This window comes from Haliotis cracherodii, unplaced genomic scaffold (assembly GCF_022045235.1).
Source record: "Haliotis cracherodii isolate W230 unplaced genomic scaffold, xgHalCrac1.p SCAF_10, whole genome shotgun sequence".
Lineage (NCBI taxonomy): Eukaryota > Metazoa > Mollusca > Gastropoda > Lepetellida > Haliotidae > Haliotis > Haliotis cracherodii.
In genome coordinates this window covers 16,422,497-16,434,844 of record NW_027266265.1, presented here as the reverse complement: position 1 = coordinate 16,434,844, position 12,348 = coordinate 16,422,497, and the positions used below count along the sequence as shown (strand labels likewise).

The window sequence follows — 12,348 nt, the reverse complement described above, 5'->3', positions numbered from 1 at the left end:
CTCACCCAAATTTTCTGTTTTATAAAATCCAAGAAGTGTCACTAGGGAAAGGATGAACCTTGTGCAATATCCTCCTTTGGGTGGGAACTTGAGCTGATGGTGTTGTGTGACTATCATGTAGAAGGGAGGGAAGGACGTAGGATGAATTCCCTTTATGAATTCTTTTTTAATCTGACCCCTGCTATACCTATGTGACTACTTTTTGAAAAGCTATGTTTTCATGGTTTTCCAGATTGGATAACACGCCTGTTGTTGATGTTGTTCGGCTGGTGGTACCAGACGTTGCTGTGTTCATCGTAGCACTCCTAGTCTTCATCATCTGCCATGTTGTTCTCAAGAAAGAGGCAGCACAGCAACAGGACCTTCCCACAACTCAAGTGATTCGGACTCGCAGGCCCAGAGTGAACTTTGTCATCACCTTCTTCGGAGAGTTCTTGCTAAGTTTGTTAATCGGTGCTAGCGGGATTATCCTGCCGTCTGTGTTGAATGCAGTCTACTTCTTGACCTTCCTGGTTGTGGGCACGGTGTGGGCGTGTTACCGCAAGCTGGGACGCAAGTTTGCGGGATTCCGCGTCTTCCTCCTCGTGTACACTGGACTCCACATCCTTCTCCTTCATCTCTACCAGTTCGAGTTCTTTCAGGACTTTTTACCCCCCGATGACCTCATTGCCAGGTATGTACCAGAGAACAGTGTCATTTCTGTACTTGCTGACTCATGTTTTTTCTTTGAAGGGTCACCATTGTCAAGTTTGCACGAGGGAAGAGTATCATAACCTTCCCTACTGCCATGCTGATGACCCGTGAAGATCGGGGGTAGAATAGGTCTTCAGCAACCCATTCTTGCTGTAAACGGTGACTATGCTTGTCATAAAAGGCGACTGACGGGATCGGGTGATCAGGTTTGCTGACTTGGTTTATGCATGTCATTGTATCTCAATTGCGTGGATCAATGCTCATGTTATCAATCACTAGATTGTCTGGTCCAGACTCGAATATTTACAGACCGCCATCATAAAGCTGGAATATTGCTGAGCACGGCGTTAATCAACAAACAAACAAAACTAAACAAAAGCCATGCTGGTTGTGAAGTGCTTCCATAGATGTCTGGATTAGAAATATACCCAAGCACTCTATTGCTTGTTGCATGAGGTGACTGAATTTGATCAGGTAGTACTTTGTGGTTAAGGCTTTTGCTTGTCAAACGCGGAAGACCCGGGTTCAATTCCCGACATGGGTGCATGGGTGAAACCCATTTCACTCACTCACTCACTCACTCACTCACTCACTCACTCACTCACTCACTCACTCACTCACTCACTCATGTGTTAACTTTGTAAATATAAATCAGCCCAAGTTTGTCCATTCAGGAATAGACTGAATACTGTACAGAAAAGCAGGGGCATGTTCCACAAAGAAATCTTTGTGCTACGAATCTCATAACTGCCATTCTCAAGCAAAGACATCACATAGTCTTGAGCTCAGATCTGGTAATGGACTGGAGCCATAGACTGCTTGTCGGTTAACTCACTTCCAGGTATTTTCTTGCTTCTTCTGAAATGCCAAGACAGATATAAATACCAATTGACCTTAAGAACTTCTATTTTAAGAAAATATATGGAAACACTTTGTCATGATTGGTTGTTTTATTGTGAACTGGCGATCATTGTCAATGTTCTGAAATAATTAAGTGAAATAATGGGTAATATTATAATGTGAATTAAAGTAATGTTTTTTAATAGCATATCATGATGAAAAATCTTCAAAAGGGTTATTAGTTGTGACATTGAACAGTGTTGATTGTGAACTCAGTAACAATTATGATCATAATTGTAATACGTTGTGTTATATTGATTCAGACAGGTAGTGGGTGGGAGTCTTTATCATATGTTGAGTCATGTACTACTCTACAGTGATATGTTTGCTTACACTGAGTAACGCCAAGGTCAAGGTAGGAGTCATTCATACTCATGTGATATAATGAATAATCACATGGGGTATAAATATGATAACACACTAATGAAATATGTACATGAAGAATAGCGGGATGGTCTTAGGGTTGTAACTGAGATAGCAGCATATAACCTGATTAGCTATCAGAGTACGTTGGAGTGCAGATATGATCACTTATGTCTTAAATATTATTACATGTTTGTCTGAGCACACCTTGATAACCTTTTTTGTGGTATGGATATTTTGTATTCCATTCAGGGATGTCTGATATTTTCATTCATTAAAGAAAATTATCAATAAATTTAAGTTGGAATCGGTCCACTCAGTGTCAAACAGGGTGTGGGGTGGCCTTGTGGTTAAAGTGTTCGATCATCAATCGAAGGTCTGAGTTCCCCACATGGGTACATTGTATGGAGTCCATTTGTGGTGTCTCCATCATGATGTTGCTGGGATGTTGTTAAAAGTGTAAAACCCAACTAACTAGTGTCAAACAGTTAGTGTTTAGTAAGCCAATGAATCATCTGTTCTTTTTACATGTCCTAATCATAACTTGAAACAGCGATCTGGCATTTTAAGGTGATAGGATCTATTGGATGAATACTTCATTTGTCGAGTATTGCAGGTTGCCTGAGCTTTGGTTTCGCGAACACCAGGTATCATTACTGTTTGATAGTGATTCATAAACACATGCTCATGATATAGTCGGAACAAACAATCGACTCTGCTTTATGCAGATATTTCTATCGGATATGGGAAGGGTTTTATTGCTTTATTTACATGATCCATAAAACACACATTATTTCTAAGCAATATGTCCCTATATCAGTATAGGTATCTGACATTGGACCCAGGTAGTATTGGGTTCCTGACACCGAAGTGCTTTAATTGTGTATACCTAAATAACATATAATGTTTAGGTATTATTTCTTCAGCAATACAGTGTGTACATTAAATACTGCATAAAATAACAGTTGTAAAGCCATGTAAAAATCAGGGTTAGAATTGGTCTTCAGCAACCCATGCTTGTCGTAAGATGCGACTGATGGGATTGGGTTGTCTGGCTCCGCGACTTGGTTGATGCATGTCATCGTATCCCAATTCCGCCGTGATATTGCTGGAATATTGCTAAAAGCGGCCTAAAACCATACTCACTCACTTACTCGTATCCCAATTACGTGGATCAAGGCTCATTATGTCAATCACTGGATTGTCTGGCCCAGGCTCAATTATTTACAGACTGCCGGCCAATAGCTATAATAATGCTGATTGTGGTATTAAAACAACAAACAAACAAACAGTTGTACATGTTATTTACCTTCTCGAGGGTTAACGTGGTTGATAATGCCTAGGGTCTGTGGCTGAATTATATGATGGTGTCTCCAATCCACTATTTACTGCCATGCATAAATATTATTTATACACAAGCAACTTGTATTTGCACAATATTATTCTGCTACAGCAACAGGCTATCTGTCAGCTCAGAAGAGACTAGCAAGCAATCACTGTCTACCATACACAATCATTTGGAACATTTCACAACAAAGTCAACTTCTGGAGTCGTGGACTCTTTAATCATTGAGATGAAGGCGGTATTCACAGTGTTTCACTGACTGTTCCTCTGATGCTGAAATGCATCATTATGGTGGCAGAAGAGAATGCAGCTCCCCTCTGATCGCAAGTGAATGTTGACTAAGCATTAGTTGGTGTTGTGATCATAAACATCTTTTGGTCATTTGTCTAGAATAATGAGACATCCAGTTGGAAATAGGACAATGAGATTTTTAGACCACATGAAAATTGTTAGCTTCATCTGCCGAAGATCTGCAGATTTCTGGAAATATGTGATATTTATTCTGATAGTTCTGACATGATTAAGTGTTCTTTAATAACTACTGGTAGGTTTACTAGTATGTACAGTTATTTGGAAATGCGGAATTGAAAATTGTTTAGAACCAGATCTTCACTGAACATTTCCAGCATATCTTGCAAACATCACACCTACCCTCGGTTTAGATGTCACCTAGAGGAGGTAAATCTTGTAATGTCATGAAATTCATTCACTAAATGAAAGCATCACATATTGTTGATTCCAACAAACTGATTGACAGTCAGTTGAATGAAAAGTATGCTTTCAAAATGAACACAAACCGTAGAAACATACAGAGAAGTATGTACGTTAAGAAGAGATGTTTCCAATGTGTACCACTGAATGGCAAAACTAACAAGTCTTACCACTGAGTTTTTATTCTTATCGACCCGTGAAGATCTGGGTTAGAATAGGTCTTCAGCAACCCATCCTTGCCGTAAAAGGCGACTACGCTTGTTGTAAGCTGTGACTAAGGGGATCGGGTGGTCAGACTCGCTGACTTGGCTGATGCATGTCATTGTATCCCAACTGCGTGGATCGATGCTCATGATATTAATCACTGGATTGTCTGGTCCAGACTCGATTATTTACAGACCACCGTCATATAGCTGGAATATTGCTGAGTGCTGCGTTAAACATAAAACAAACAAACTTTATTCTAATGACGATATGCTGCACGTGATTTCCAAACTTGACACACGAATCCTGCACGAGTTAAAATTGGGTATCTAGAGTGGTGGGTCTATGACATCACATATGATCTGTTCATGAGCGTTGATTCACACAGCATACCAGTATGTTCCTTTGTGCATCAAACCAATCACCTGTATATGAGTTATTCTTCATATATTAACCACTATGTATCGTATTCGCGTTTCTTTTGTTGGTTGGTTCATAATGAAAAGTGGGTCATCGCAATCTAGGAAGAATGCAGGGATGCACTGGTTGTGAATATTGCACAGTAGGGTAGTTTCATACACCTGCCATCTTTATCAACTAAAGTTAGGTTAATGTGTAAACGAGGTAGTTTCCCTGATGTAAGCGTTTTCGACTAATCTCTCCCTAGGTAGGTAATAATGCTGAGATTTCATTTTCTGCTTCAGTTGCAAACATTTGCGGGTAATGATGCTCATGTTGGTACAGACTGATGAGCCGCTGATGACTGTGTCGGTCTGTGCTTGATTGAAACGGAGGAGTTAATAATACTTTAACTGTGCCATAGATTTTCATATTGTGTGTAAGCAAGGCGGCAGATGATGGCGTGACTTTGGTTGTACCAGAAAAACTATGTAAATTTGCATAGCAAGCAAGACCTGGCTGGCCCAGCAGGAATGTGACTTAACTTTCCTTTGATGAAGAACAGGCAAGAACTAGGTGCCATAAGGGCATTTAAAAGTCTTTGAAGAGTTCACTCTTTGTGCCTGGGTTTTGCCAGATTATGTTTTGAAGGTTCAAGGCCTAAAGTGACGTCCATGGCTGATCTTTATGAATGTTTATGGGTGTTTTGAAGTCTCCTACAGCAGTGGTTCTGTCACAGGTTGGGGGTTACGGCAGTCCTCAAGATGGATGCAGCCACCAGCTGTGGCAGGGAGCCTGACTCACAATGTAGCCATCAAACAGCCATCCTTGAAGCCAGGACCTCTATGGTGGCTTACCATTTAGATGACTTAGCTTCCTGCTGTCTCACATTGTCTCACTATGACTTTATTATCTGAGCCACTGTTTGTATGTGAACTGTCATGACAGCTCTGATGCACTACATGGTGTACTGTTTTATTGAAGAAGGGAATACCGTATTCGAGATAATAAGCGTCCACAGCGATATTTGCTAATATATTTGCTAGTGAACAATCCCACTTAACACCCCTTCCAATTGATCAATGTGTAAAAGACTTATTTATGTGCGTATAATATGCACTCGTGTGTTATATGCACCCTTAATTATGGGCAATTGAATTCTGGGAAAATATATCTGTCGTATATAAACATTTCAGGCTGTCAGCATAAACCACGAAATCATTCTTTCGACTCTATTTCTTATTTTGAGAGTGCCCTGGATGCTTATTACTTCAAATACAGTACTTTGATTTTCATATTTCATTGGCTGCATTGGGACCCAAAATTAGAATTTTTTGTAAGCTTTTGATAAATCAACAAAATTAGAATTGTGTGTCTAAACATAACAACTTGGGCTGCTGTTTTGTTTTTTTTTACTTTTGAATAGATGCTTTCGATAATTCAGCTGCAAATTCCTAGTGTTTTCTTTTATATACTTTCAAATGAGAAAAGGACAAAATGTTTTGTGATCTTATATTAGCACTGTCCCACTTGGTGACTCTGAGGTGACCTTGGTGCTTGGTGCCCCACTTGGTGATTCTGTAGTGGCCTTGGTGGTTGGTGTCCCACTTAGTGAATCTGAAGTGGCCTTGGTGCCCCACTTGGTGATTCTGAAGTGGCCTTGGTGTCCCACTTGGTGATTCTGAAGTGGCCTTGGTGCTTGGTGTCCCACTTGGTGATTCTGAAGTGGCCTTGGTGCTTGGTGCCCCACTTGGTGATTCTGAAGTGGCCTTGGTGCTTAGGATCCCACTTGGTGATTCTGCAGTGGCCTTGGTGGTTGGTGTCCCACTTAGTGAATCTGAAGTGGCCTTGGTGTCCCACTTGGTGATTCTGAAGTGGCCTTGGTGCCCCACTTGGTGATTCTGAAGTGGCCTTGGTGCTTGGTGCCCCACTTGGTGATTCTGAAGTGGCCTTGGTGCTTGGTGCCCCACTTGGTGATTCTGAGGTGACCTTGGTGCTTAGGGTCCCACTTGGTGATTCTGAAGTGGCCTTGGTGCCCCACTTGGTGATTCTGAAGTGGCCTTGGTGCTTGGTGTCCCACTTGGTGATTCTGAAGTGGCCTTGGTGCTTAGGGTCCCACTTGGTGATTCTGAAGTGGCCTTGGTGGTTGGTGTCCCACTTAGTGAATCTGAAGTGGCCTTGGTGTTTAGGGTCCCACTTGGTGATTCTGAAGTGGCCTTGGTGCCCCACTTGGTGATTCTGAAGTGGCCTTGGTGCTAAGGGTCCCACTTGGTGATTCTGAAGTGGCTTTGGTGCTTGGTGCCCCACTTGGTGATTCTGAGGTGGCCTAGTTTCCCAGTGTCCTGCTTGGTGATTCTGGGGTGGCCTTGGTACCCAGTGTCCCATGCTTGCTGTTGAGGCTGATATAGTTACAATGACCTGGATGACTCCGTGTCATCCTGCCCCGATGGCTTGATCATCGCTCTTGCCATCAGCCTGGCCTAGAATCAATTATTTAAATAATACTGTGGCATAAGACAACATTCACTAAATGAAGGTTATCTGCAAATCTTTCACCAGCAGAGCCTACATGACTTGTCTGAGACTCTAGCTCCTGTCTCATCTCCCTACCCCTGCCCCCAAGTGGCATTTAGACGATGTGTGAGAACTATGATGAAGAGTGAATACTAATGCCAAGAGGGGGACCAATAAACCCGGCAAAGGTTGTATTTGTAGTCTCTGTAATCATTGGAGAGACATTGAACCAAGCTTGCAGTTAGGTAACCTTCACATCCCACATTCCACCAAACCTGCAATGCAGCATTTTTTGCAAGCCAGTACAAAGTACACCCTTTCATATGGAAGCTATGTCTGTAGCCAGGGAAACTTGTTGTATCCACATCACAGCAGGGAGCCTATCATCCAAGTGTGTTACGTGATGGCCTCGACATGGTGCCTTCCTGTATGCTCGGGGATCTGCTGCAGCAAATCCTAGAGAAACCATATCTGATTAATTCAAAACATGTTTTTTGATTAGTGGGGTATGTGTGTCTGCATTACATTTGATTAGACACTAAACAGATGGGGATGATGGAAAGGTATGCCATTGAGTTGGACAGGTCGTTATTTGGAAACTTTTACATTTCTTGTATCACATCATCAGTGTACTTCATAGAGTTTTAGACTATTAAGTCTTTGATTGGCAAGTTAGAAGAACATGAAGACATCAAACTTTAATGAATAAATTATTATGTTAAGTTCACGAACACATCCAAGTGCTATAATTCTGTTACTTTGGATCCAGTTTTGTTTGGAGTCCAGTTGGAAACCAGTCCCCAGTGGGAGATGTCGCATTGAAAATTTAGTACCACAATGGCTGCCGGTCTGAACAAAGGAAATAGTTTTATGGATGTGTAGGACTCAGATCCATGGTAGGGACCCTGATATGTGGCGGATTTTCAGTTCTATGTCAGATTTCTCAAATAGGACAGATGGTGGTGGATACTCAGTTCTATGTCAGATTACACATATGGGACAGATATTGATTGTCATATAATACTAATAATTGTTTTTAGCGTCAAACATAGTATATATAGCGTCTCAATTTCGATGATCAATGTTGCAATTTCTCATGATTATTTTTATTGGTTTTAGAACAGCATTGTTGGTCCAGGTATTGCATATTGGTACGTTTTTTAAAACGTTCCCCGAAGTTTCATCGTAGAAATAATATTCAAACACCTCCCGCACCATCCTCTAATTTGCCGGAGTTGACAAGATCCTGAGTATTTTCACACTCCCCTACTTTGGATTCAGAGCCTTTATGTGAGAATTACTTGGATTTGGGGGATATCATTCCAAAATGATTTGGCATTAGGGCCTTAGATACTGGTTTCTTCCTCTGATGGCATTAATACACAATAAGAAAACCTTCATTTGTATGGTGTCTGGCTGCATCTTATTAGACTGATCGCCGTGTCTATCAGTAGTAGACATTAACTTTCATGACATCACAGGCAAGGAGTCATGACATCATCTCAAGCATGACGTCATATAACAATTGAACTGATTGTCCTTCACGGATAACACATCATTGCAAACATGGTGTCACTTAACAGAGAATCTGCCCTGTATGAGAGTCCTACAGATGTATATGGCTGCCGATAGGAATAGTATTGTGCTGGTGATGACTCCTGAAGAGCCGCTGCCAGCCATGACCTGGCTGAATGTGTATCATTGTACGCCATGGCATGGATTCATGCTCATGCTGTCGACCACCGGTCTGTCTGCTCCAGGCTCAAACACATATAGGCTGCTGCATGACAGGTGACATATTGCTGACTACAGTGAAACTCCCCGTGTTGAAACACTTGTCTGGGAAACAGCTGGGTCTGAGACACTTGTACAGCAGCTGGCACAGTACAATCAGCATTGCAGATCACTCAGTTATACACCATCTCTAATATCAATACATCACCGTACAGGAAATTACACACAGACTTATAGCTTATGCAATGTTTTTTCATGAAAAATATGTATCATATTTCACTTATTAGATATTAAAATATATTACTATACAATTTAGCAGAAAGAACATGTTATGATTCACTATTTTGTCACAAATACATTGCATTGTACAGCAGTATATGTATTTATTGTAAACATGACATCTACAGTCAGACTGGCACTATTATTGTCATGAACTTGCAGATTTGCTGAATTGACATAAAGAAGTATTGACTTAGTCAAGCACATGAAGATAAAATATTTAGTATTTTAGCTAATTTATTATATGTTAAAGATGTAAATGTCTAAGACCTTCATCATTTCCGGCTTTCCTCCTACACCAAGCTGACATGCTGTGATATAAAACCACTCACTCACTCACTCGCTCACTCACTCACTTACTCACTCATACAATATAATATGTTAAGCTACAATGGAAAAGGAATGGTAGAATCCTGTATTCTCAACAATGCTTAACTCAGATATTTAGTTATATCTCAGAAAATTTCCTATTTTGGAGCTCATTTGTCTAGGGTGACACAATTTGCAGTGTGCAGTTGTGTCCCCTATCTGAGTCAGGATCCACTAATGGTGGGTTTGAAGTACGGATTGGCCGCAGTTATGCTCCTTGGTCTATCAGCACCGTACCCTACCTCGTAGGGACCTACAACCTACTTCACCATGAGGTCTCCTAAAACATGCATCTGATAAGCTTTTATATAACTGTAATACTCTTCTGTGCATATTTAAACACATCTTACTCACTCACTCACTTCAAATTTTGTTTATCTTTTTTTTAGCACAGCTTATAAGGATTTGTTTGTTTGTTGTTTAACGCAGCACTCAGCAATATTCCAGCCATATGACGGCTGTCTGTATCGAGCATCGATCCACGCAATTGGAATACGATGACATGCATCAACCAAGTCAGTGAGCCTGACCAACCGTTCTCTTTAGTCGCCTCTTTCAACAAGCAGAGTCGGCTTTTACAGAAAGCATGGGTTGCTGAAGACCTATTCTACCCCGGATCTTCACGGGTCACAGCTTATAAGGACATATCATTAGCTCTGTAACATTCTTGAAAACATACGGGGAAAAATTTAAAATATCTAACATCGTGAAGTCAATTATATTGATAGCATCATTTCTTCAAAGGTTTTTTTGTGGCTTTCTGCTAACAGCTGCATAGTTTGGCCAAGTGGGCGTATGCCGGTAATTAAAATTGCCATGAGGAAATGTCTCTCCTCATTGAAACGAGTTACCCCTTCAAAGAATTACACATTCTTATGTTTTGGTATAAAGGGGCCTGTGTAATGTCACATATCAATAGCTGTAGATGTATTCATGAACACAAGTACCTACTTCCTTTAGCATCAAACATCATCATAGTCTCTTCATTCAGTTAAAAATAGATTACTTCTCCTGGAGGCTAACAGATATTGTTTTTTTTTTTTGAAAATGTTCATTTCCCATGTGTTCATTAAAGATTAAGAAAAAACATTGATGAAAAAACTTTGTCCTTTGAGCATTACTAGTTTTGGTTTCATGTTAATTTTCCCACTTCCTTTATCTGGTGTTGTGTGTATCAAATAGCTCTGAATCATCACAGCTGTTGTTACAAAGTTTGTATAAAGGTCCATGGTAGCCTAGTGGTTGAAGTGTTAGCTTGTTTTCCTGACTGACAATTTTCCAAAATATGTCCACTCACTCCTCCACCAACCTTCCCTCACTCACTCACACACTTGCCCCACCTTCGCTCACTCATCTTAACTTACTCGCCAACCCTCACTCACTCACTCACTCATGCCCTACCCACCATCCTTGACTCACTCGCCCACCTTCACTGATCCATTGCCCAGTAATGCCCACACTCACTCCACTCCACTCCACTCCACTCCACTCCACTCCACTACACTACACTACACTACACTACACTACACTACACTACACTACACTACACTACACTACACTACACTACACTACACTACACTACACTACACTACACTACACTACACTACACTACACTACACTCTGGCATGACATCAGAAATCCTTCACACTACACAGTTTACAGCATACATTCAAGACAGGAAGGGTTAACTAAGGTATATTGCTCCTTCCCACCAAAGCACCCATCACATATGCTGAATCAGCCAATGCTGCCGGTTGAAAAACACACCAGCAATGAAGCTTTGCTCAGCCAAATAGTCCCTCCCTCTACATCGGACATTCCTCTCTATAAAGTAGCAAGATAACTAGAAATACAGGACAGTTTTGCTTTAAACAAAATGCTACAAGAGAAAGTAATTTCCTTCCATGATCAATGGAAATATTTTTATGTATTTGTATATCTTTGATGTGTCAGGCGTATCTTGATTACACGATGGTATTTCTGGGAGGATTTATGGTGTCAGTGCACTCAGAAAGTGTTGCCTGGCAACACAAATAAACATTTTGAGGTGTTGAGATTCTGTGTTGTCTCAAGTTGGCAAACATTATATGCAGGTTTTTTTCGAACAGAGAATGAATGGCTCAGGCATGAAATTAGACATTTAAAATAGACACATTCCAGCTTCAAGAAAATGTTTGCTTAAAATAACTGGGTTTAAATACAATGTAGTTTCTTTTTCAGTGTATAATGAACACAAAAAGTAGCTGTTTAAATGCCTATTCTTTCTTCATTATTTTTAACAATTTGATTTATTTCACAGATAAATCTTTCTCATTGTTATTACTGCTTGTGAAACCAAGTAGTTATTGGCTTTACTTAGCCAAACTTGCAATGCCTAGTCATCAATAAACAATTATTTCTTAATTATTAAGATCCTTTTGAGGTAATAACTTGAAAATAAAGCTAATTTACTTTTAGAGGTGATGTAATCTGTATTGGCATTGTTTTGTTTGTCTTGGAACTGAGTTCTGCTGCCTTGTAGTGTTCCAGCACAAACCAGGTTACTAGTCTGCATACTCAAGTGCTTTAACAGGCAGCCAGACATACAAAACCAATCTGTGAAATCTATTGATCCATACCCAGCTTGTCCATCTAGCACTACCTGACTGGTGTGTATTTGCTGTTGATGTCCCGACTGGTGTATAAATGTTCTGAGATGCTGGTGTAATCATACTATATGCATGACAGTTTGAACCTAATCCTCTGTAGTTTGTTGTTTCATTTCAGGAACTGCCAGATTCGGAATGAATACCGAGAGTGTCTTATAGAAATGTAGCACATGGCTGATGTTTTAGTCA

General features: G+C 40.5%; 1 protein-coding gene across 1 annotated transcript in view; it reads left to right on the top strand.

The window, feature by feature from the left end:
* LOC139454132 (piezo-type mechanosensitive ion channel component 2-like) overlaps window positions 1–12,348 on the top strand; it is a 118,937-nt gene that overhangs the window by 24,881 nt on the left and 81,708 nt on the right. The window contains exon 5 of the mRNA XM_071235656.1: window positions 233–673. Within this exon, the coding sequence (XP_071091757.1) occupies window positions 233–673 (441 nt within the window). The remainder of the gene's footprint in view (window positions 1–232; window positions 674–12,348) is intronic.